Here is a 23,024-nt window from a genome sequence, read left to right as displayed (position 1 = left end):
CCCAAAAGGCCAACTGGTGAGTACGCCCAATGTAACACCTTGTTATGCCCAGTATACAAGTTTTCAAAGCAAAGGAAACGGGACTACAACACGTTACACTGAGCGTACGCCTATATACGCTTAATGTATGCCCCTAATTGCCAAAAACTCCATTAAGCACTTAATTCCTTAAGTCCAAACATCCAAATTACAGATCTTGTTCTTGGGAAACGTCTTAAATGATAAAGTCATCAACTTGATGCCTTTTCATGGCTCAAAGAGGCCCAACATGCATTTCTAACATCTAGCTTCATATTAAGACCATCAACTCATGTATGGTTGAGCTTAACCCATCAAGATGCCATTTTTATGATTCTACAACTCCATAAATACCAGGAAATGACCAACACAAGTTCTGGAGTAACTTCTAATTACAAGAAACAAACAAAGGGACCAAAAGTATAGCAAACATAATCCCAAATCTAGATCTAAGCAAAGGAGTCATAAAGTTTGAAGCTTTATACCTCCAGAAGCTTGCAAAGGTGAAGAGAGTGATGGACCTTCAAGCTCCAAGAAAACTAATCCTCCTTTAATGATCTCTTGTTTTTCAAGATGCACCCAACACACACCAAAACACACACAAGACTCAATATCCTCTAAAAAGGGGTTAAGTTTTTATAGAAGTTGCTTCGGGACGAAGGATGCTGGTTATAAAAGAGGTATTGGGGTGGGGTTATAAAGTGTTTAAATAGGGTCCAAACCCTAAAATTTAGGGTTTGTCTCATTCTCGAGTACATCCAGTGTACTCTAGATACGCCCAGCATACGAGGAAGGTTAGCCTCGTGTCCAAGGTTTTGCTTCATGGTGTTTCTATTTTTTCTCTCTATAATTTCAGTGTTCTCGATTTTTTGTGTGGAGATATGAGTTTGAGTTAATGATTTTTCTATCATTTTTGTTGACTATATTAAAAGTTTGTACTTTTTGAATGTATTGCTCTTTTCTGTATGTTCAATTGGGTTTCAAATTCAAATTGTGGGTGCTTGAGTTCTTGGATCATAATCCTGATTTAAATCTTTAAATTGAAGGAACCCTACTTTCAATAGGGTGCATGTAACATCCCAAAATCCGAGACCAAAAATTTCATTTTTAAGTTAATAGATTCATAAACAGATCATGGAAAATGTCATCAGCATATCATATATAATAAAACCAGTAAGTCATGTGTCTTAACGCATATCATAATAATGTCAGAGTACAATCCCAAGAACAATCATAATGCGGAAAAAACGGTGTTGTGACGCGCTGCAGTCAAGCTGGCTCTTTTCCCCTCGAGGAAGATGTACCTGAAACCAAAACTGTAAACTGTAAGCACGAAGCTTAGTGAGTTCCCCCCATCATACCACATACCATATAAATAACATACTGTCAGGCATACTGGGGTGCCCGACCTACACCTGCCAAGCATTTCTGGGTGCCCGACCTACCCTGCTGAGCATACCGGGGTTCTCAACCTACCCCTGTCAGACATACCGGGGTGTTCGACCTACCCCTCCGGTTTGTCTCAACTGGTTGCGGGGACTATTTCACCCCTACCACTACCACATAATAACATATCATGAACATACTGCTAGGCATGCATGAGTATTGTCTACCCCTTCGATATCGTTCGACCGGTATCAGGGGACTATTCCACCCCTCCTACTACTAAGACATATATCATCGCATCCTAGCACATAGAGAATACCAGATAGTGGCAACCAGACAATTATCACAAAGCCAGTCATCTCAAACATAATCACCTACTGGTGGGCCAGCATTGGTGCCTTAGACCCACCTCTACTCGAAGGTAACTCACCTCAAATGTTAGGTAGTAGTTGAAATGTCCTCTGCTCTGAAATCAATCCACTCAACCGCCTACGCATAAACCTTTCCTTCAACTACCCTTTTCACACTCATAATCCCATTAGGGTCAACATTGGTCAAAGTCAACGTCAAGGTCAACACGCTGGTCAAAGTCAACATCAGGTCAAAGTCAATGTTCCGAGTTGACTCAACTCGTCGAGTTCCATAAATCCGAAAACTCTGGACTCGCAATCCAACTCGTCGAGTTCTTCGTATCCATGATATCGGGATTTTCCCATACTAGTCGTTGAGTCATCCCTGAACTCGTCGAGTTTTCTCTCTTTCCAGAATCGAGACATTTTGACCCAACTCGTCGAGTTCCTCTATGGACTCGACGAGTTCTTCGGTCTGTTGAGCCATCTTAATAGATTAAGCTCCTATCCTTCAAATCCAAACTCCATACTTCATCTACATACTGGAAATGCCCTTTTAAGGGTAAAGTTTCCAACTTTACCCGTTAATAGTCCTTCTTAATGGGTTTAGCTCAAACCCTAGTTCCTTAAGACTTAGATCTTACCCCAAAAGCCATATACTCCAAACCAAAGCATGAAAACAAAGATCTAGGCCATAGACACCGAATGAACACGTAAAGTCTCAGACTTTCCTTCCAAGCATGGCCTTTTGGGACTTAAAAGGCCAAAATGACACTTCAAAGCTTGCATGGGGCTTCCATGGCCATAAAGTTGGCACCTTTATGCCATAAAACCCCTTCTAGATCCCAGATCTGAAAGATAAATCACTTGGGACATCCATTTCCAAAGGACCAAGCTACTTGGAGCAAAACTCAACAAAAGTGGAGATGAAGAGATCTAAACACACAATGGACAAATTAGGAGCTTTTTACCTCTATTGAACCAGAAATGGAGCTTAACTGCTAGATCTACTTTCCTCCTTCAGGTCCTTGTTCTTTCTTCAAGGGTCTTCTTCTTCAACTTCACAAAGAACACACAAAATGGCTCAAAACTCTCTATAATGGATTAGGGTTTTCTTAGGTAGGGTTTGGGACGATGGGGGCTGAAGGAGAGACCAGGAATAAGGGTTAAAGGGATTAAATAGGGTGCCAAACCCTAAAAATGAGGGTTTCACTAAGGCAACTCTACTCGTCGAGTTGGGGCTCCTAACTCGTCGAGTAGACTCGTCCACCAGCGTCCAATTTTCCATCCCTACTCGACGAGTTTGGGGCCTCCAACTCGTCGAGTTCTAGTACAAAAATGAATATTTTATAACTTTAACTACATACCAGTAATCGGGTGTTACAAATCTCCCCCACTTATCTTAGACTTCGTCCTCGAAGTCTGTTGCACATGGGAATAGCTTGGGGTAGTGTTCCCTCATCTTGTCCTCCAACTCCCATGTCCACTCTGATCCCTTGCGGTGCTGCCACTGCACCTTCACCAACTCTACCCTCTTGTTACTCAATGCCTTCGTCTTCCTGTTGAGAATGGATACCGGTCGCTCGATGTAATTCAGGCTGTCATCCACCTGAATATCCTCTAGAGGCACCACTGCAGAGTCATCTACCAAGCACTTCCGCAGCTGAGAGACATGAAAGGTACTGTGTATCTGACTAAGCTCGGCCGGCAGATCCAGCCGATACGCCACCCGGCCCACCCGAGCCAAAACCCTGAACGATCCGATGTATCTGGGGCCCAACTTGCCCCGCTTCCTGAATCGAATGACACCTTTCCAAGGTGACACCTTCAGGAGAACCATGTCTCCTACCTGAAATTCCAAGTCTGAATGGTGCTTGTCGGTATAGCTTTTCTGCCAACTCCGAGCAGTCTGGAGCCTGCTTCGGACCTGCTGAATCCTCTCCGTAGTCTTGAGTACTACCTCAGTACTCCCCATGACTCTCTGACCGACCTCGCCACAACAGATTGGGGTCCTACACTTCCTCCCATAAAGCATCTCGAAGGGAGGTCGGTCTATGTTGGCGTGGTAACTGTTGTTATACGAAAATTCTGCTAACGGAAGGTACGTATCCCAACTGCCACGGAAATCCAAAACACTTGCTTTAACCATATACATGTAAAACTCTTTAGGCATCCTCTCTCAAGGATCCTACTATGTCATAAAATAGAATAGCACTTTAAAGTTCCATTTATATGGATCTATTTCATCACATCCATTGATGTTGAATGACATATTCAAACTTTTGTTGCTCGTTGTTCCAAATCTTGCTTTAATCATATAATGACTTTACTACTCATACATTTTGTTATTTTCCATCGGGTAAGATAACTACTTGGCAGTTCCAAGTAGATTTATACTTCTAAATCTATATTTAGAAGTTTTAGTTTCATATCAGAATGATATGCTTCCAAATTTTGAGAAGTTAAACCACATATAATTATAAGAGCATACAAATGAAAATTAATCAAGACATTCTTATGTTTGTAATCCAAACATGTATTTCAAATATGTCATCAACTTTTCCTTCTCATTTGGAAATCCACTAAACCGTAGTGATTTCTCAAGCTTAATAGTTCAACCAATAGAACCATTATTAGTTTTTACAAATTAATCCAATATGATCTTCTAAGAAACGATAATATGATTCCAAATTTAGAATACTCATATTTCCATTCATTGTCCTTTAAACTTCATGTTGAATATCTTAATATTCATCAAAACCTTTATCTTGTTTTGATGAATACCAACAAATATTATTGGAGTTAGTGGAAATAGCTTCTTGGAGTATAGAAGTATCATTTGATTCTAAATTTCCAAACAAGGAATCAGTACATATTTCTATTGAAATCATAGACCATTATGTTCTAACCGATTCTCATATTCTTTGGATCTATCTGCTTTCATTTTCTCTTGAAAGTCCATTTATAAGCTAGTGGTTTACATCCTATATGTATATCCACTAGCTCCCATGTGGGATTTTGCAAGACAAAATCCATTTCTCTTTTAATTGCCTCTCTCCATTGAGGTATTTCTTATGAATCTATTTCAATGTTAATTCCTTTTATAAGTTTGAGGCTCTTTTTCAACCATATAATTGTAAGAATCATTTCCAAATGATTTCTCAAATCTTGCCCTTTTACTCCGTTGACGCTAAATTTCTTCCTCCAATTCTTCTTCATGAGAAAATTTGTTATGCCCAATTGTTTTGGAGCACTTATCAAAACATAAAAAACACATTTTCATTTGTTGATTCCCTTAGCATGCCTTTATGAATCTCCAACATTTTAGATTCATGTAGAGGAAAACAATAAGAACTACTATTGTTTTATGCATAACCAATAAAGATGCAACCAACAATCTAGTGTCATATCCTTACAACCTTGGGGTTAGGTATAAAACCTTTGTAAGACACCCCCACATGTGAATGTATATGTAAGATTGTTTTATATCCGACCATAACTTGTATGGTGTTTTATTCATTTTCTTTTGGGGTACCTTATTTAAAAGGTAGTTAGCTTACAATAGCTACCCCACATTCACCGGGGAAAACATAACTTATCAACATGGCATATCTTTTAAGATACAATTTTTCATTTCTATGACACCATTTTTATTGTGGTGAATAAGAGGAAATAATCTCATGTATTATACCAAGATTTGCAAAAAATTCTTCAAATGGTGATATATTCACATCCACAAGCACTTTTTAGTACTTTAATCTTTTCGTTGAATTGATTGTCAACTTCAGTTTTATATATTTTAAACTTGTTTATCGTTTCATGTTTCCTTTTGATAAAGTACTTATTTCCACTTTTACATGAATTCCACTTCACACCATACATATTTGTGTGAATGAATCCAAAGGGTTTAGTTGTCCTTTCAATGGACTTGAATGGTTGGTGTATTAACTTTGATTCAACACATGTGTTGCATCCATATTTTGATTTATATTAAAGTGAGGTATGTGTTTAAGTTTGATTAACCGTCTTAATGTGTCTAAATTAACATGTCCATGTCTAGCATGCCACAGATTAGAGGATTTAAGCAAGTAAGCAGAAGAGTTATCCAATTCACTGAAATTAGGCTTATTAGCCATTACATGGAATTTAAACATTCCATCATCCACATAACACTTGCCTACAAACATACCATTTTAAGTTAATACAAACTTATTAGACTCAAACGCCAAACAAAATCCATGTTTGTTCAACTACTATCCAAATACTAAGTTCTTCCAAATCAATGGAACATACAATACATCATTAACTGTTACCTCTTTTCTATATGATACTATTTCTCGAATGTTTTAAACACCAAATTTAAGTGTTTAGAATCACAATTTCAAGAATAAATTTTTGCCTCAACTTGGACAACCTTATAATTCTTGAGTCACTCCCTCTTTGAGCATATGACGTGCAACACCCATATCAATCCATCACTCAATGAAGTTAGCATCGAGAGAGTTTACTTTGGAAATCATTTATACACTAAATATAAATGTTTAAAATTATAATTTCCAAAAAATGTGTTTGCCTCTTGCTTGGAGAAAACTCAACATAATTAAAAATCTATATTTCAACAATTATAAAACTTGATTTCTAATGCCGAAATTCTAAAAACTTGACTTTCAACAAAACTATTTAAAATGTTATGATTTTAAGTAAAACCAAGCTGCTTTTTCAGTTTTCGGGACTGTTTTTTTTTTTTCAGAAATACCAAGTTGTTTTCTGATTTCCAAAGTTGTTTTATATAAAATTGAAGTTGTTTTTTACTAAAGAAAGTTTTTTTTTTTCAAAATCATGCAGTCTGTTCGAGACTATTTTAGCCCCATTAAAACCTGTCAAAACTGCAATCTAATCTTATAATCCAGTAGCCCTTTCTCTTAGCTTTCCAGGGACTACTTGTACAAGTGCACACGATTTGTCTACAATTTATTATGAATTTTACAAAACTGTGTATCATAGTTGTTAAAATCTAACCAGTCAGTGAAAATCGTATTTTTCACCCTAGTTAGAGCTGTTTAGAGCTTTCGGCCAAAATTAATGAAACAAAGTAGACTCATATACCAAACTTTGAGAATTTGTTTCAACCAAAAAAGATCATCCATGATTAAGTTATAATTTTTCAAATATGGGACAAATTAGAGCATTTCACAGCAACACATAAATTGTGTTTTTTAGTTAAGCTAGCTTCTTAACCCATTAGGTACTTAATAGAATCAATAGCAAAGCTGGAAAATTCGTTACTTAATAATAAATACATGTATTAATGACTTAATGACCAAAGATGCTTCAAAATCACAAAAAAATTCATTTTTTTCCTTATGAAAATTGTTTCAAAATAATGCAAGTAAATTGTTTCCGATTTCTACTTCGTTTCTTACAAACGATTTTTTTTAAGATTGTAGGAATAATATTACGGTAATGTACGAAATCAAACAAGAAAAATATAAAAACTGAGGCATGTGTTTAACACATTGTCCTTAAAACAAATTCGTCCACTACCGAGTGTTTATTTCCTAGGATACAACAGTTAGAAGTGTCTCTTCAAGACCACCCAAACCCTCAATAGGTCTAGATTATACGTTCGACATGACAAGAAAATGAAGAAGACGAAATGGAGAAGAAGAGATTTTTGGTTGCCTTCTTGGTGTGTGTAACGCTCGTGTTTCTGGACTAAGCATTAAAGACGATGTAATAGTCTAGGTCAACTATTGTAACGTGTTTTGAAGTAATAAGAATGAATTATATGAATTTATGTGTCTTATATTTAATTATGATAATATAATAAATTAAGGATAAAAATAAGCGTCGAAAGTAAAATGTTAGATAAAGTCAATATCTATAAAGAAAGTTGTAGTGGTCGAAACAAGGATTCCGGAGATATAAAGAATACCGAAATCCGAGTTATAACGAAAAAATTATGACCTGTCGAAGTTTTGCGACAGAACCGACATAACGTTGTGTGACGTAAAAAGTGAATTTACAATAAAGTGCTTTTTAGCCTTTGTGATCTAAATGAAAGTCGTAGTATTCGTTAAACCGAGAACTTTCATAAAAATAACGTCCAAATATTACTTCGTATGAGGAAGTTATGATTTTTCTAAAAATCAGCATAGCAGTGTGCAACTCAAAATTCTAATTATAGATCAAACGATTTTTAGCCAACACAATCTAAACGAGAATCAAAGATCTTGTTGATAGTAGTTTAATGGTAAAAAGACAGACAAAAACGGACATCGGATGAAGAAGTTATGAATTTTTAACGGACTTTTCCTGTCCCGGCCTGTTAAAAATATAACTTTAAAAATAAAGTCAAAATTAGCCGACGGAGTCTAAACGAAAGTTGTAGAGTATAATCTCACCTACGCATGGATATAAAGAACGTCAAAAACGGAGCCCTTTATGCAAAAGATATGAATTTTTGAAAATTTAAACATAAAATTCGAGACTTATCTGAAGCCGTACTCCCAGCGTACTCGGACTAGGTCAGAAGTTGGCCACGTCTCCTCTTTTTCGGATGGAGGACACCTATCTCGCACGATTGACACGTCGGTGACACTAAGCTCCTACGCCCAGCGTATGAGAGTACGCTTAGCGTAGAACTTCTCAAGGCAGTACGCCCCGCGTAGTCTAACTTTACGCCCAACGTAACCTGGGGCTTCGGCCACTATAAATATAGTGCGAGGCTGCCCGAATTTTTTTAGAAAAATTTACACTTTTACACCCTAAAACATCTCTCAAACTATCCTAACACCCCCGAAGCCTAGAGAATCACCCTAACACCCAAAGCAAGCCCCGGAGCACCCGAAGACCCCGAGAAAATAATATTTTCAGTCGAAACTTTGCCCGCACAAAGCTCGGTTTTTTACAAAACATCCCGGTTTCATCGAAAAAGATTGTTTGAAGGGACGAAGTGCTGTCCAATCACCGTCTTATAAGGTGAGTGTATAGTCACTTTCATCTTACACATAGATATGAAGTATTTTATATAAAATACATGCTATGTGTATATATATATATATATATATATATATATATATATATATATATATTGTTTGTTTATGTGAGATGGATGTTGAATGAATGTTTTATACATGTTTAGAATGATTTAAACTATATATGTATTTTTATCTACAAATATGTTGGGTATAACATGGGTAGATGAAATAATTGATGTGTAATGAAATAAAATGATGAGAGGTCTGGATGTTGACGATGTTCCAGTCATCTAGCAAAATATAGATGACGACCACAGACTTTTCTAGACAGTCCAGTGGAACGATAACAAACTCGTAATCTGTAGGTATTTTTGAACTTTTGTGTTCATTCGGTGTTTTTTGAACTATGTGATCATTAGATACTTCTGAACTATGTGCTCATTAGGTGTTTTTGAACTGAGTGTTCATTAGGTATTTTTGAACTAGGTGTTCATTAAGTATTTTTGAACTGAGTGTTTACCAGATGTTTTAAACTACATGTTCACCAGTTGTAATTTAAGAACCCTGGCAGCGATAGACTTCGTGCCTATTCCTTAGGATAATCCTTAGGAATGAATGAATGAAGGACAGATGATTCTTAAGATCTGTAAGAATAAAGAAGATAATGGGGATGGGAAATTGGGTTGATTGTTTGATGACTAAACTTAATAAATTTATTTATTGTGGGTTGAAAACCCTATGTGCTCACCTGGCTCCCAAGCCTGACCCACTCAGTTTTCTATATTACAGGTAGTTGAACAAGATCATAGTTGGACGATGATGAGGGATTATGGATTATAGGCCAGTAGATGTAAATAACTGTTGTAAGACCTATATAGTACTGTTTATGCTTTTGGTCTGTATCGATGTGGACATCTCGGGTTTTGTAATGAAATGAAAAATACATTTATGTAAGAAATGCTTTGATAAATTTTTATCATATTTTGTTTTGGGGAAAAATTCCGCAACACCTTTTGAAATATTACTCTGATTTTATTTTAAAAGCATAAACGAAACCGGTCTTTTCTTGCCGTGAAAATGGGGATGTCACAGTTGGTATCAGAGCATTAGTTTAAGCGAACTAAGAATTTGTAGGATTTCTAGACTTAAACTTAGAATGCTAAGTGATGATCATGAAATGAGTGTCTACCGTGTTTTAGACACGAGCACTAGTTTATTTTAGGAAAGATGCCTAAAATGCTTTTATGTGCTAAGTGATATATGTTTTCCATATATGATATTATTTGTTCGGATCTATGGTATGTTGCCGACCGGATCTGGAAACCTTATGTGTTCAGGATTCTAAGTGTACGATTACGATATTAGAACTAGCATATAACGTTTCGGAGTGATAAAGAGAATTTAAATATCTGTAGTGAATAAAGATCTAAATTCGCCTAATTTGGTGTATAGATCAAAATGGCAAGAACCCGAAGTGGAGGTGGAAATGCAAATAGGAATCAGCAACCTCAACTTCAAGTGATTGAGCAGGTGCCTGTGGTAGAAGCTGCACCAGAGCCAGTCACAATGGCTGGTGTTCAAGCCATGATTCGGGCTATGATGGCTGAATAGAGGGAAGAAATAAGACAATTGTTGAACAACAAGAATGAACCCTCAATGCCTGTTGAACAACCTGAATTAAATGACAGTCAATCAGAGGAAGGAAATTAAGTAGATCTGTTGGTCAAGCTGAACCACTTGTGGTTATGAGGAATAACCAAGGGACTGATTCGAGAGAAATGGATGCAAGTATAAAGACTTTATGACTTGCAAGCCGTCAACTTTCACTGGAAAGGAAGATCCCGTCTGAGTAATGGATTAGATCTCGGAGATCGAATTAGCGCTAATGACATGTGGTTGCCAAGGCAAGTTACAAACCATATTTGCAGTGCGTCAGTTCAGAGGTGGCGCTGTTCGCTGGTGGAACACTCTGGGGAAGACCCTAAGCCATAATGAGCCACTGCAACTGACTTGGGCAAAGTTCGTGGTGCATTTCAAGCACAAGTACTGTTCGGCCCAAAATCTGCTTGAGCTAGAGAATCAGTTTCTGACATTAAAGAAGGGAAGCATGTCCATCGATGAATACACTAATAACTTCATAGATAAAATGGAGTTTGCTTTGCGTATTGTCCCAGACGAGCTGACAAAAATCGACAGGTACGCAAAGGGACTTCCATGGGATTATGTGGTGCCAGTAAGTCAGGCACTTACTCTGGAGGCAGCTATCTGGGCTGCCAAGTCTGTTGAAGAGATGATCAAGTGAAGAGCCGCCAACAAGGTTGAAGTTGGCGAGAAAAGAAAGTTGGAAGGAACTTCAGGGTCCAACGAGAAAAGAAAATTCTCGAAGTTTGAAGGAGGAGGAGGTGAAGCAAGATGGTGCGATAAGTGCAAGAAGAAACACTTTGGAAAATGTGGCGAGGAGGTGACATGTTTCAAACGTGGAAAGTATGGGCATTACGCCAATGAGTGTACATCCAGCAAGAGGGTTTGTTATGAATGTAAAGAAGGAGGGCATATTTCGAAGAATTGCCCAAAGAAAAATGAAGCAGAAAGGCCAAATCCACTGCCCAAGGCAAAAGCATTCCCAACGATCCTTAATGAAGTAGGTGATGATGCAAGGGATCAGGAGTAAGGACTATATGTTCCAAAATCAAGATATAACGTAGCCATACAGATAGCATTTGGTGGTGTAGCCTATAAGAGGCATAGTATAGGTTAAACTAGAACATCTTTGTAATCGTTTCAAGAAATAATATAAACCTTCGTTTTGTTACCTGATGTGTCAAATGATTATGTGAAATTTTTGAATGGTGACTTGGAAAAATGCAAGACAATACTTGGGACGAGTATGAGTAGGTGTGAATAGTAGTAGAGACCTATACTACTGGAAGCACATGACTCACACTTAGATCAGGGAAAGTCACAAGGTTACCAAAAAGCTAGTAATTGATTTCGTTTTTTTTCAAGTATGTCATTACCATCGTTTCAGTAATGACTAAGAAGATTATTGATATTCCGACCCTAGAGGTCATACCGAATCGATTCTGACTAAGATGAGTATGTTACTCGGTTCGGGAAAGTTGAGTCCAACGTTTATTGGACCGTTTAAAGTTATTTAGAGGATTGGGAACCAAGCTTACAAGCTAAAACTACCGGAAGAACTAGATGGTATTCATAACACTTTCCACATGTGTTATTTGAGAAAGGTCTCGGGAGAAGTTCCCAACAAAATTCCAATTTCTGAGTTAAGGATGGATGAAAGCAAGAGGTTAACTGAAGAACGGGAGGCAATTATTGGCCGTAAGACTAAGAAGTTGCGACGCAAGATGGTCGAGTTAGTGCTTATGCGATGGAAACATACGAATGGGTCAAATCTCACCTAGGAAGCGGAGAGTGACATGATGAGTCGCTATCTGCATTTGTTTGCTGATGTACGATTCCGAGGACGGAATCATTCTAAGGGGGAGAGAATTGTAATGCCCGTTTTTCTGGGCTAAGCATTAAAGACGATGTAGTAGTCTAGGTCAACTATTGTATCGTGTTTTGAAGTAATAAGAATGAATTATGTGATTTTATGTGCCTTATATTTAATTATGATGATATAATAAATTAAGGATAAAATAAGCGTCGAAATTAAAATGTTAGATAAAGCCAATATTTATGAAGAAAGTTGTAGTGGTCGAAACAAGGATTCCGGAGATATAAAGAATACTGAAATCCAAGTTATAACGAATAAGTTATGACCTGTCGAAGTTTCACGACAGAACCGGCATAACGTTGTGTGACGTAAAAAGTGAATTTACAATAAAGGACTTTTTAGCCTTTGTGATCTAAATGAAAGTCGTAGTATTCGTTAAACCGAGAACTTTCATAAAAAGAATGTCCAAATATGACATCGTATGAGGAAGCTCGAAATTCTAATTATAGATCGAACGATTTTTAGCCGACACATTCTAAATAAGAATCAAATATCTTGTTGATAGTAGTTTAACGGTAAGAAGACAGATGAAAACGGACGTCGGATGCTGAAGTTATGAAATTTTAACGGACTTTTCGTGTCCCGGCCTGTTAAAAAATATAACTTTAAAAATAAATTTAAAATTAGCCGACAGAATCTAAACGAAAGTTGTAGAGTATAATCTCACCTACGCGTGGATATGAAGAACGTCAAAAACGGAGCCTGTATGTAAAAGATATGAATTTTTGAAAATTTTAACATAAAATTCGAGACTTATCCGAAGCCGTACGCCCAGCGTACGCGTACTAGGTCAGAATTTGGCCACGTCGCCTCATTTTTGGATGGAGGATACCTATCTCGCACGATTGACACGTCGGTGACACTAAGCTCCTACGCCCAACGTACGAGAGTATGCTTAGCGTAGAACTTCTCAAGGCAGTACGCCCCGCGGACTCTAACTTCACGCCCAGCGTAACCTGGGGCTTCGGCCACTATAAATAGAGTGCGAGGCTGCCCGAAATTGTTTAGAAAAATTTACACTTTTACACCCTAAAACATCTCTCAAACTATCCTAACACCCCCCGAAGCCTAGAGAATCACACTAACACCCGAAGTAAGCCCCGGAGCACCCGAAGACGTTGAGAAAATAATATTTTCAGTCGAAACTCCGCCCCCACAAAGCTCGATTTTTGAGAAAACATCCCAGTTTCATCGAAAAAGATTGTTTTAAGGGACGAAGTATTGTCCAATCACCGTCTTATAAGGTGAGTGTATAGTCACTTTCATCTTACACATAGATATGAAGTAATTTATATAAAATACATGCTATGTGTCTGTGTGTGTATATATATATGTATATATATATATATGTATATGTATATATATATATATATATATATACACATATATATATATATATATATATATATATATATATATATATATATATATATATATATATATATATATATATTGTTTGTTTATGTGAGATGGATGTTGAATGAATGTTTTATACATGTTTAGAATGATTTCAACTTTATACGTAATTTTATCTACAAATATGTTGGGTATAACATGGGTAGATAAAATTGTTGATGTGTGATGAAATAAAATGATGAGAGGTCTCGATGTTGACGATGTTCCAGTCATCTAGCAGAATATAGATGACGACCACAGACTTTTCTAGACTGTCCAGTTGAACGATAATAGTCTCGTAATCTGTAGGTATTTTTTAACTTATGTGTTCATCCGGTATTTTTTGAACTATGTGATCATCAGATACTTTTGAACTATATGCTCATTTGGTGTTCATCAACTGAGTGTTCACTAGGTGTTTTTGAACTAGGTGTTCATTAAGTATTTTTGAACTGAGTGTTTAGTAGATGTTTTAAACTACGTGTTCACCAGTTGTAATTTAAGAACCCTGCCAGCGACTTCGTGCCTATTCCTTAGGATAATCCTTAGGAATGAATGAATGAAGGACAGATGATTCTTAAGATCTTTACGAATAAAGAAGATAACGGGGATGAGAAATTGGGTTGATTGTTTGATGACTTAACTTAATAAATTTATTTATTGTGGGTTGAATACCCTATGTGCTCACCAGGCTCCCAAGTCTGACCCACTCAGTTTTCTATATTACAGGTAGTGGAACAAGAGCATAGTTGGACGATGACGAGGGATTGTGGATTATAGGCAAGTAAATGTAAATAACTGTTGTAAGGCCTATATTGTACTGTTTATGCTTTTGGTTTGTATCGATGTGGACATCCCGAGTTTTGTAATGAAATGAAAAATACATTTCTGTAAGAAATGCTTTGATAAATTTTTATCATATTTTGTTTTGGGGACAAATTCCGCAACACCTTGTGAAAGATTACTCTGATTTTATTTTAAAAGCATAAACGAAACCGGTCTTTTCTGGCCTTGAAAATGGGGATGTCACAGTGTGTCACAAATGGTTATATTTATACTACAAACCATAACCAACAAACAATTAAATTGTCATTAAAACACAATTTGTAACTGGCATTATATTTAATATCATTCTTAATTACGACTTGTAACTGAAAATTGAACATCAATTTTTGATTTTAACTCCTCAACTTTAGTGATTAGTTTCAATTCACCAATTATTTTTCCAACAAAAATCACTTATCATCCTCTGAGTGATGAGTGATGAGTCCCTTAAGGTCTAACATCGTCATATCTTGGGAAACGTTCATTCCACCTATTAGTGTATGTCATATGGGCATCATATGGTGATAGCGGCGCTAATCCTAAATGTTGCGTAATAATTTCCAACGAGCCTTCGACCCATGCATCATGTCCCCACACATCGTCTAAATACAAATCAAGTTCTTTACCCTTTCGGAGAACCGCTAATTCAATGTAGAAACATATTGTAAATCGATAACATGTGGATGTCCCTATACCGGTCACCCGTATCTTCTCACAATGTTTCGACGTGGTTATGGTTCTTCGTCGACACCTCGTAACTGCTCAACTAGTTCACCTACCAGAATAACATATCCATGGCCCACATTCATCACTATTTAGATTGTTTCCAAGTTAGTAATTGTGAGTCGTCATACCAGAATAAGCGTATACATGCAGGACTATGGCTGCTTTAAAATCCCATAGGATCTAATTAATCGTGATACCAAGTGTTTGTCATAAATTGGACACCCCTCTCTTGCCCTTGCAGCGGTGTCAGATAGGAAATGGGAAATGTTATAAGGAATGTTACAAAACACTATGGGGGTGATAATGCACCATACGAAAAATAAATCCCATTTTGAGACCTTGCCTCCTCATTTTCTCTAATTTTTACTGAAGGTGATGAGACATTGGATGAAATGGTGAATCGGGGAGCGAATCACACTTTCACACACTAAGCTCATATCAAATACCCCATTAGCAATTGTGCTCCAAAAATCCTATGACTGAACCCTTTAGAAAAATACCGATGCACGGCCTCCAAAACTGTATCAAAATGTTGTCTTCTCGAGTCTTTCTCGCAATAGATCTCATGCTACACCCCACGCTCGACCAAACTACACTCTTGGTTTTGCTCATCAATCCGAAATGAGATTGGCCTTCGACTATTTACTTTATCGGTGTTTTCATCAAACGTAATCATTGTAAATAATTCCACATACAACTCCATGTATACCGGTTCGACTATTTGAAATAAGTTTCACCACCCCGAGCATATGAACGAAAACCCGTACCCTAAATAAACTTTCTCCAGGTATGGTATCACTTGGTCCAATATTCTAAATATGTCTGGCCATGTCGAATCAATGTTTGTTGATACAACAATTTCTCTTTGTCGAAGCTACCTAAACTAGTTGTTATATTGTGTCACGATAGGCCGAAACATTAGTTGGGAACCGGACAAACAGGTGCAATGGTGGTGCATTCGGGTCCTCTTGTGGTTCCCTTTGTTGTTGGTTGTGTGAACCTCTTAGTACCATTGCACCTAAAAAATACATAAAGTAAATAATACCAAACGTCACATATCAGAAAGTTAGCATAAAACAATTCCGCTTTACATGTGCCCAGAAACCGCACCGTGGTTGGTTCATCCACCACGCCGTGGTGCACGACGAACAACATAAATTTAGGATCTGTTAATATTAAATAAGACCACTATAATCAACGGGTTTGTCATTCGGCCATGTAAATGTATTAAGCACAATAATTCCACAAAAATAATAGCTAAAAGCCCTAATTTTTACAAACCCTAGAAAGATGAAAAATTGACCTATTTACCTCAATTTCAAATGATTTTAGGCAATGCTAAGTAGATTGAATTTCAAAGATCATACCTTTGCCGTGGATTAAACGGAAATTGATGAAGAACTTGAAGCTTTTTGTAGAAACATTTCGGAGACGAATGACGTCGTGGTGGGTGTTTAGAGGTAAGTGAAAAAAGTGAAAAAAATGAGTTAGCATTCAGTAGAAGTACCTGCTCTTGTAATGACCACGTCGTGTTAAGAATACTTACCACGCCTTGGTGGCGTTGTACTATGCATTTGATTGTCATTCAGGTAAGGACCAAGTCGTGGTAGTAGGTCTACCACGTCGTGGTATTGGGGATTTTAAGACAATTTTTTTTCATCAAATATCAAATTTAACCACACCCCACTCTTGATGTTGCCTTGACCTCACAGGTACCATGCCGGGAAAAAATTAAAACAAGAGAAATACCACTAAAAATGGAAAAATAAAGACGAAAATAAAAAAAAGCAATGAACCAAGTAGCAGGTTGCCTCTCGGAAGTGCTTCTTTTTTGCTAGAGTTGTTAGTTGGACTCCTTTACAGTCAACATTGTAGTGGTTGTCTCGAGGATCAGATCCTCCCCTTCGTATGAATTTTCCGGTAATTATTCTTCATAATGTTTCACTCGATGCCCATTGAATTTGAGTGTAGTTCCAACCTCTTTTATCAGCTCAACCGCTCCATGTGGGAGTGCTTCTTTCACTATGAAAGGTCCATACCATCTGTTCTTTAGCTTTCGCAGAAAAAGTCTCATACGAGAGTTAAAAAGTAAGACCTTTTGACCAACTACAAACTCCTTGTTTCCTCTTAACCTTGTATCATGCCATTTCTTTGTTTTGTCTTTATAGATAAAAGAGTTAGAATATAATTCATTTCTTAAATCATCTAAGGCGTTCCTCTGCATTAAACGGTTAGTAAACAATTCCAATAATTGAAAATTACAAGTTTTTTTTGAGCCTAATATTCCTTGTGTTCAATTTCAACCAGTAAGTGACAACTTTTACCAAAGACCAAGCTATATGGTGTAGTACGAATAGGGGTTTTAAAAGTGGTTCGAAATGACCACAATGTATTGTCTTATTTTTCATACCATTCCTTTTTATTGCTTTTTCCGCTCTTTCTAAAATCCTTTTTAATGCACTATTAGTTATTTCGGTTTGGTCACTTGTTTGAGGTTTATAAGGTGTTGCAAACCTTTAGTGATAACCATATTTTTGTAACACCTTTCCAATTTTTTCATTACACAATTGACTCCTTCTATCGCTAATTAAGGCTTTAGGCATAACAAAATGATAAAATATGTTTTTTAGAAATATAACAATGACACATGCATCATTAGTCGGTAAATCTTGTGCTTCCGCACACTTGGACACGTAGTCGACGACTACTAGTATGAATTTATTACCTTTTGAAGCTGGAAATGGACCCATGTAGTCAATGTCCCATATGTGAAAGACTTCACACGCTTGGATGTTATTTTGGGGAATTTCATTATAAGAAGAGATATTACCAGAGCGTTGGCATGAGTCACATTCCTTGATAAATGATGTCACCTTCTTTGCTATATATTGTGCTCCATGATGTCCACTGTTTGGTCCACTATGACAATGTTGGAAGATATCCCTTGCATCTCTTCCAAACATGCAGCTTTTAATAATGTTGTCGGCAGAACCTCAGAATAGATATGGCTCATCCCAAAAGTTATACTTCATATCAACGAAAAATTTCTTCTTTGTTTCTTGGTGAAGCCTTTAACAAGATAACCGTTGGCTAGAAAGTTTACAATACCCGCAAACCTTGTCTCTTCTCTGGTTATCACCATTAAGTACTTGTCGGGAAATATGTTGTCAATCTCGCCTTCTTTGAACTCCTCCATTTTTGGATTCTCTAATCTCAAAAGGTGATTGGCTTATCTTTGATCTTGATGTTGAATTCATGAGATAGAAGTACCCAGCGAATCTTTCTTGGTTTTGCATCATGTTTGCTAAACAAATACTTTAAACCAGAATGGTTAGTAAACTCAACCGGTTTAGATAAAGTCAAATACGGATGGAATTTATCGAAGGCATATACGAAAACTAATATTTCTTTTCATTCATAGTGTAATTCTCATGATCCGGGTTGAGTGTTTTACTTGCATAGTAAATTGGTTGCAACTCTTTTCCTAAGACAACTCCTAAAGCAAATTCAAATGTCAAGTTCCAATTCGGGGCTATCATGATCAAGGTGGTAGTTAACTTCTCGTTTAATACATTGAAATCGTTTAAACGATCATCATAAAAATCAAATCTAAAATATTTTAAAAGCAGTTGAGTTAAAGGACGTGTAATTTTTTAAAACTCTTTTATAAATCGGCAGAAAAACACGCCTGTCCTAAGAAACTCCGCACCCCTTTCTTGTTTGATGGAGGCGGCAATTTGGAAATTATGTCAATTTTAACCTAGTCAACTTCTATCCACAAAATAGAGACTTTGTGTCCCAAAACTATGTCTTCTTTTACCATAAAGTGACATTTCTTCCGATTGAGGACCAAGTTAGTCCCTTCGCACCTAGCAAGCATGAGATTAATGTTAGTTAAACAATTATCAAAAGTGTGACTAAAAAGCGAGAAATTGTCCATGAAGACTTCCATAAATTTCTCCAAAATGTCATGCAAGATTGCGGTCATGTGTCTATGGAAACTGGCTGGTGCATTGCATAAACCAAATCGCATGTGTCGGTAAGCAAATGTCCCATAAGGACATGTAAACGTGATCTTCTCTACGTCTCTTGGATCAATGGGGAATCGAAAATATCCTGAAACATATAAAAACAATAATAAAGGTGACCAGATAGTTGTTCAAGCATTTGATATATAAAAGGTATAGGAACGTGGTTCTTGTAAGTGTCATCGTTTAACTTTAGGTAATTGATGGACACTCGCCAAGCGGTTAACATCCTAGTAGGAATTAGCTCGTTATTATCGTTGGTGACTATCGTCATTCCTCATTTCTTTGGCACTACGTGAATTGGACTCACCCAAGGAGTATCAGCAATGAAATAGATTATCCCGCATCCATTAGCTTTAGAATCACTTTCTTGACCACGTATTGTATTTTTGAGTTTAGCCTTCTTTGGTGCTGTACAACCAAGTTTGCATCATCTTCTATAAGGATCTTGTTTGAGCAAGCCTTATTCCGTTAAATTCGGTGACTCTCCATGTGATTGTGTTTTTCCGTTTCTTCAAAACTCCAACCACACTTTCTTTTTCCTTGATCAATGTTAGATAAACAATTATCAAAATTGTGACAAAAAACCGAGAAATCGTCCATGAAGACTACCATATATTTCTCCACCATGTCATAGAAGATTACGGTCACGCATCTTTTGAAAGTGGTCGGTGAATTGCATAACCCAAATGACATGCGTCAGTAAGCAAATGTCTCATAAGGACATGTAAACGTGCTATTCTCCTTGTCTCTTGGATCAACTGGGATTTGAAAATATCCTAAGTCTTGCCTAAATGAAATTTAGGTCCCATACTTGTGCTTTACATTAATTGAAGGTATTAATTTTAATGACAATGGCATAAGGGTCTAATGCGGATTTTCCCAATAGATGCACTTTACAAATATGCAATCAATTTTTATAGGATGTACACGACGCTTCATAATCTCCACAACAGAACACCATAATCATTGTAATCGATCGTTTTAATATCATTACCATAGGAGTACATATTTTTGGCAAATCAACTAGTCACATTGAAATACATTAACATCATTCTTAAATTAGATAGAACTTGTAAGTCCTTATGTTTATCATCACCCATTATATATGAAGTTGTTACAGGTGACAAGCCATTCCATGTCGCCATTAATTCTCTATATAATGTACATGTATCGCTTTCTTGATCGTGTTGTTGCTTTTCCGCTTAGGAGTAAAACGATTTTTGCTCCAACCATATTTCTCTCTATTTTCAAATTACATCCACAAACCCAAGGAAACAAGTTTTGTTCACTATTTGCAACCCAAATACATTTACATACTCTTACATACACACAATCCACCTGTTTTACCTAGAATGTATTTATATATCTATGCAACCATTGGCATATGCAAAATGATAAACCAATTAGTTTGGTTTAACTCGAAGTTATATCTTTTATGGTAAATATGAATAGAACATCACATAAGATTATCTTAGGATATTTGAAAATTACATGAAAAAAAATCTATGAAATGAGAATGCAAGGTATCAACACTAATCATGTAGACCAAGTTGACAAACTTGTGAATTATATTGAGAAGCTTATAAGCATTAACGATTGTCTCGGAAAGGATTTTAATATGTTCAAGGAAGAAGTTCATCTTTGAATTTTTTTGAAGTAAAGGGAATAGAGGTAATTAGGCTAGCCACAAAACATGTTTTACTTTCACATGGATTATTCTATTGAATATTTTACAAAGCTATACATTTTGAATATGTGAAAACGCATTATTATGATACATCCAAACATACGTAAAGTCCGAACCCGAAAATCTATGAATGAGTTTGTTTTGAATCCGAGAACGCAAACGCTGAGGGCTGTCATGTGCCACAACAGGCTTTGATGAATAAATCCCACCACACTAGCACATATCTAAACTATAAGTCTAGATTCTATAACAGACATTTATTCAAGTTCCACATAATTAGGGATCATTAAAATAGCTACAGCTCTAGAGGCAAAGCATATGTATATATAGAAGGTCGACCTAGAATACGCATCCAACACTATAGAGAGAAGCAATACTATTTGTAATACTTGATTGTCTTCCAGTTAAATGAACAGCCAACTGAGATCTCTGTCAAGGGAATTTTTCGCTCTCCACTCAAGAACTTGAGAACCAAACAATAACTGAATTCCTACCGCTAAAAGGAAAGATTGCGCAAAACTTGCTACAAATTTTATATATTAAAAACAAGTTGCTTACTTTAATGAATTCAAAATATGTTCTACTTTCACAAGGATATTCTATTATTATAATGAAAATGGTTTAGTTCTCTCCTGTTTACAAACATGGTCCCACAATTGTAAGATCTCATATCATATTGTCTTATCTTCCAAAGGACAACAATTCATCTCTTGTAAACTACAGGTTTTGCAATCAAGACACCAGGATCAGTTGTCAATGTTAGAATAAACACTACAATCTGACTGATCAAGCAGAAGTAGGGTTTCCATGTAGGAGCCAACGAAGAATGAACCATAATTTCCACTAATCCCAATATTGTTGATGTATCCCAAGCTGGGTTCATAGACAACAAGTGCAGCTGCTTCTTTGTAATAATCTTTCACTTCCATTATAGGTTTACCACTTTTCGTAAATCCCAGTGCCCTTATTGGTGCATACGGCGCATTAATGGTAAATAGCTTTTTAAACAAATTCTGAACACCATGATTCTTCACCCATATATTACAAACTTGATTCTTCATGTTTGTAGCGTATTCAAGAACAGCTAGAGACTCACATACCTTAGAGATGGACAAATTCATGTAAGACTGGTTTACTAAATTCTCAAATGACATTATCATACTTTTTGTGGAAAAACCACCATCAGCTGCAACCAACTTGTCAAAAGCAAACCAATAAATAAACCTTTCTATAACTACCTGAGACCATGTAATTTTAATCGACTTATTAGGCAGATTACTAGAAAGAATTCTCCAACTACCTTTACTCAATGAGAAAACTTCAACCACCCAAGGGACGCTAGCCCTACTTCTCATTTCCCAGTTTAGATTAACCTGTGTAATCTTCACAATCATAGGGTCACTTCTGATAGGACAAACCCCGAATCCAAGAATGGTTTCAAGACGCCAACATAACACACCAGGCACAGCTACACCAACTGATTTTATAATCGAAGGATTCCAAAGAACAACCATCTCTCGTACAGAGTTGTGACGAGAATGACCTGGAACTCGATAATAACCATACAAGCACAACAATCCTTGAGAGCTACCAACCACACGTGAGTCGTTAAGTACTTTAGCAAGCACAGGAACAGTCACAGCGAAACCTTGTTTGGCGAAAGTTTCATCATCAACAAATGAAACATACTTTTCCTCGGTGTCTACTGGATATTCATACCGTACGATTAATCGCTGAGGCTGATTGTGGTAGATATTGTAAGCAACAAGAAACTCATGGCTGTAGATATTGTAAGCAGCAGTAAATTTTCAACCAAATTTTCATTTTTAAAAACACAATAAACCACATGTCACATTTTCTTAAAACTCACAAGTAACAAATTATCAACACATTTTAAAAATCGTTTATCACAAATCTAGGATCCTCCAAAGACATATCTCTAACTCGGATGTGTGTACAATCAAGCCGGCGCCTTCCTGCGATCCTGATAAGAACCTGAAACACATAACACATAACATGGTAACCACGAAGCTTAGTGAGTTCCCCAAAATACCACACACAAAATAATTAGCCACTCGAGGCTACAGCTCTGTAAGACCCTCCGGTCAA

At 36.7% G+C, this 23,024-nt stretch overlaps 1 protein-coding gene across 1 annotated transcript; it reads right to left on the bottom strand.

Annotated features, from left to right (window-relative positions):
* Positions 1-21,661: 21,661 nt before the first annotated feature.
* LOC145157329 (uncharacterized) lies at positions 21,662-22,763 on the bottom strand. The gene is made up of 2 exons (XM_079076387.1): positions 22,759-22,763; positions 21,662-22,694 (listed from the first exon to the last, which is right to left on the bottom strand). Exons 1-2 carry the CDS (start codon positions 22,761-22,763, stop codon positions 21,662-21,664), a joined length of 1,038 nt encoding a protein of 345 aa, XP_078932513.1.
* Between the last annotated feature and the right edge of the window lie 261 nt (positions 22,764-23,024).

Source organism: Lactuca virosa, chromosome 2, assembly GCF_052849685.1.
Source record: "Lactuca virosa cultivar CGN04683 chromosome 2, Lactuca_virosa_CGN04683_v6, whole genome shotgun sequence".
Lineage (NCBI taxonomy): Eukaryota > Viridiplantae > Streptophyta > Magnoliopsida > Asterales > Asteraceae > Lactuca > Lactuca virosa.
This window is presented reverse-complemented; position numbering and strand designations above follow the sequence as displayed.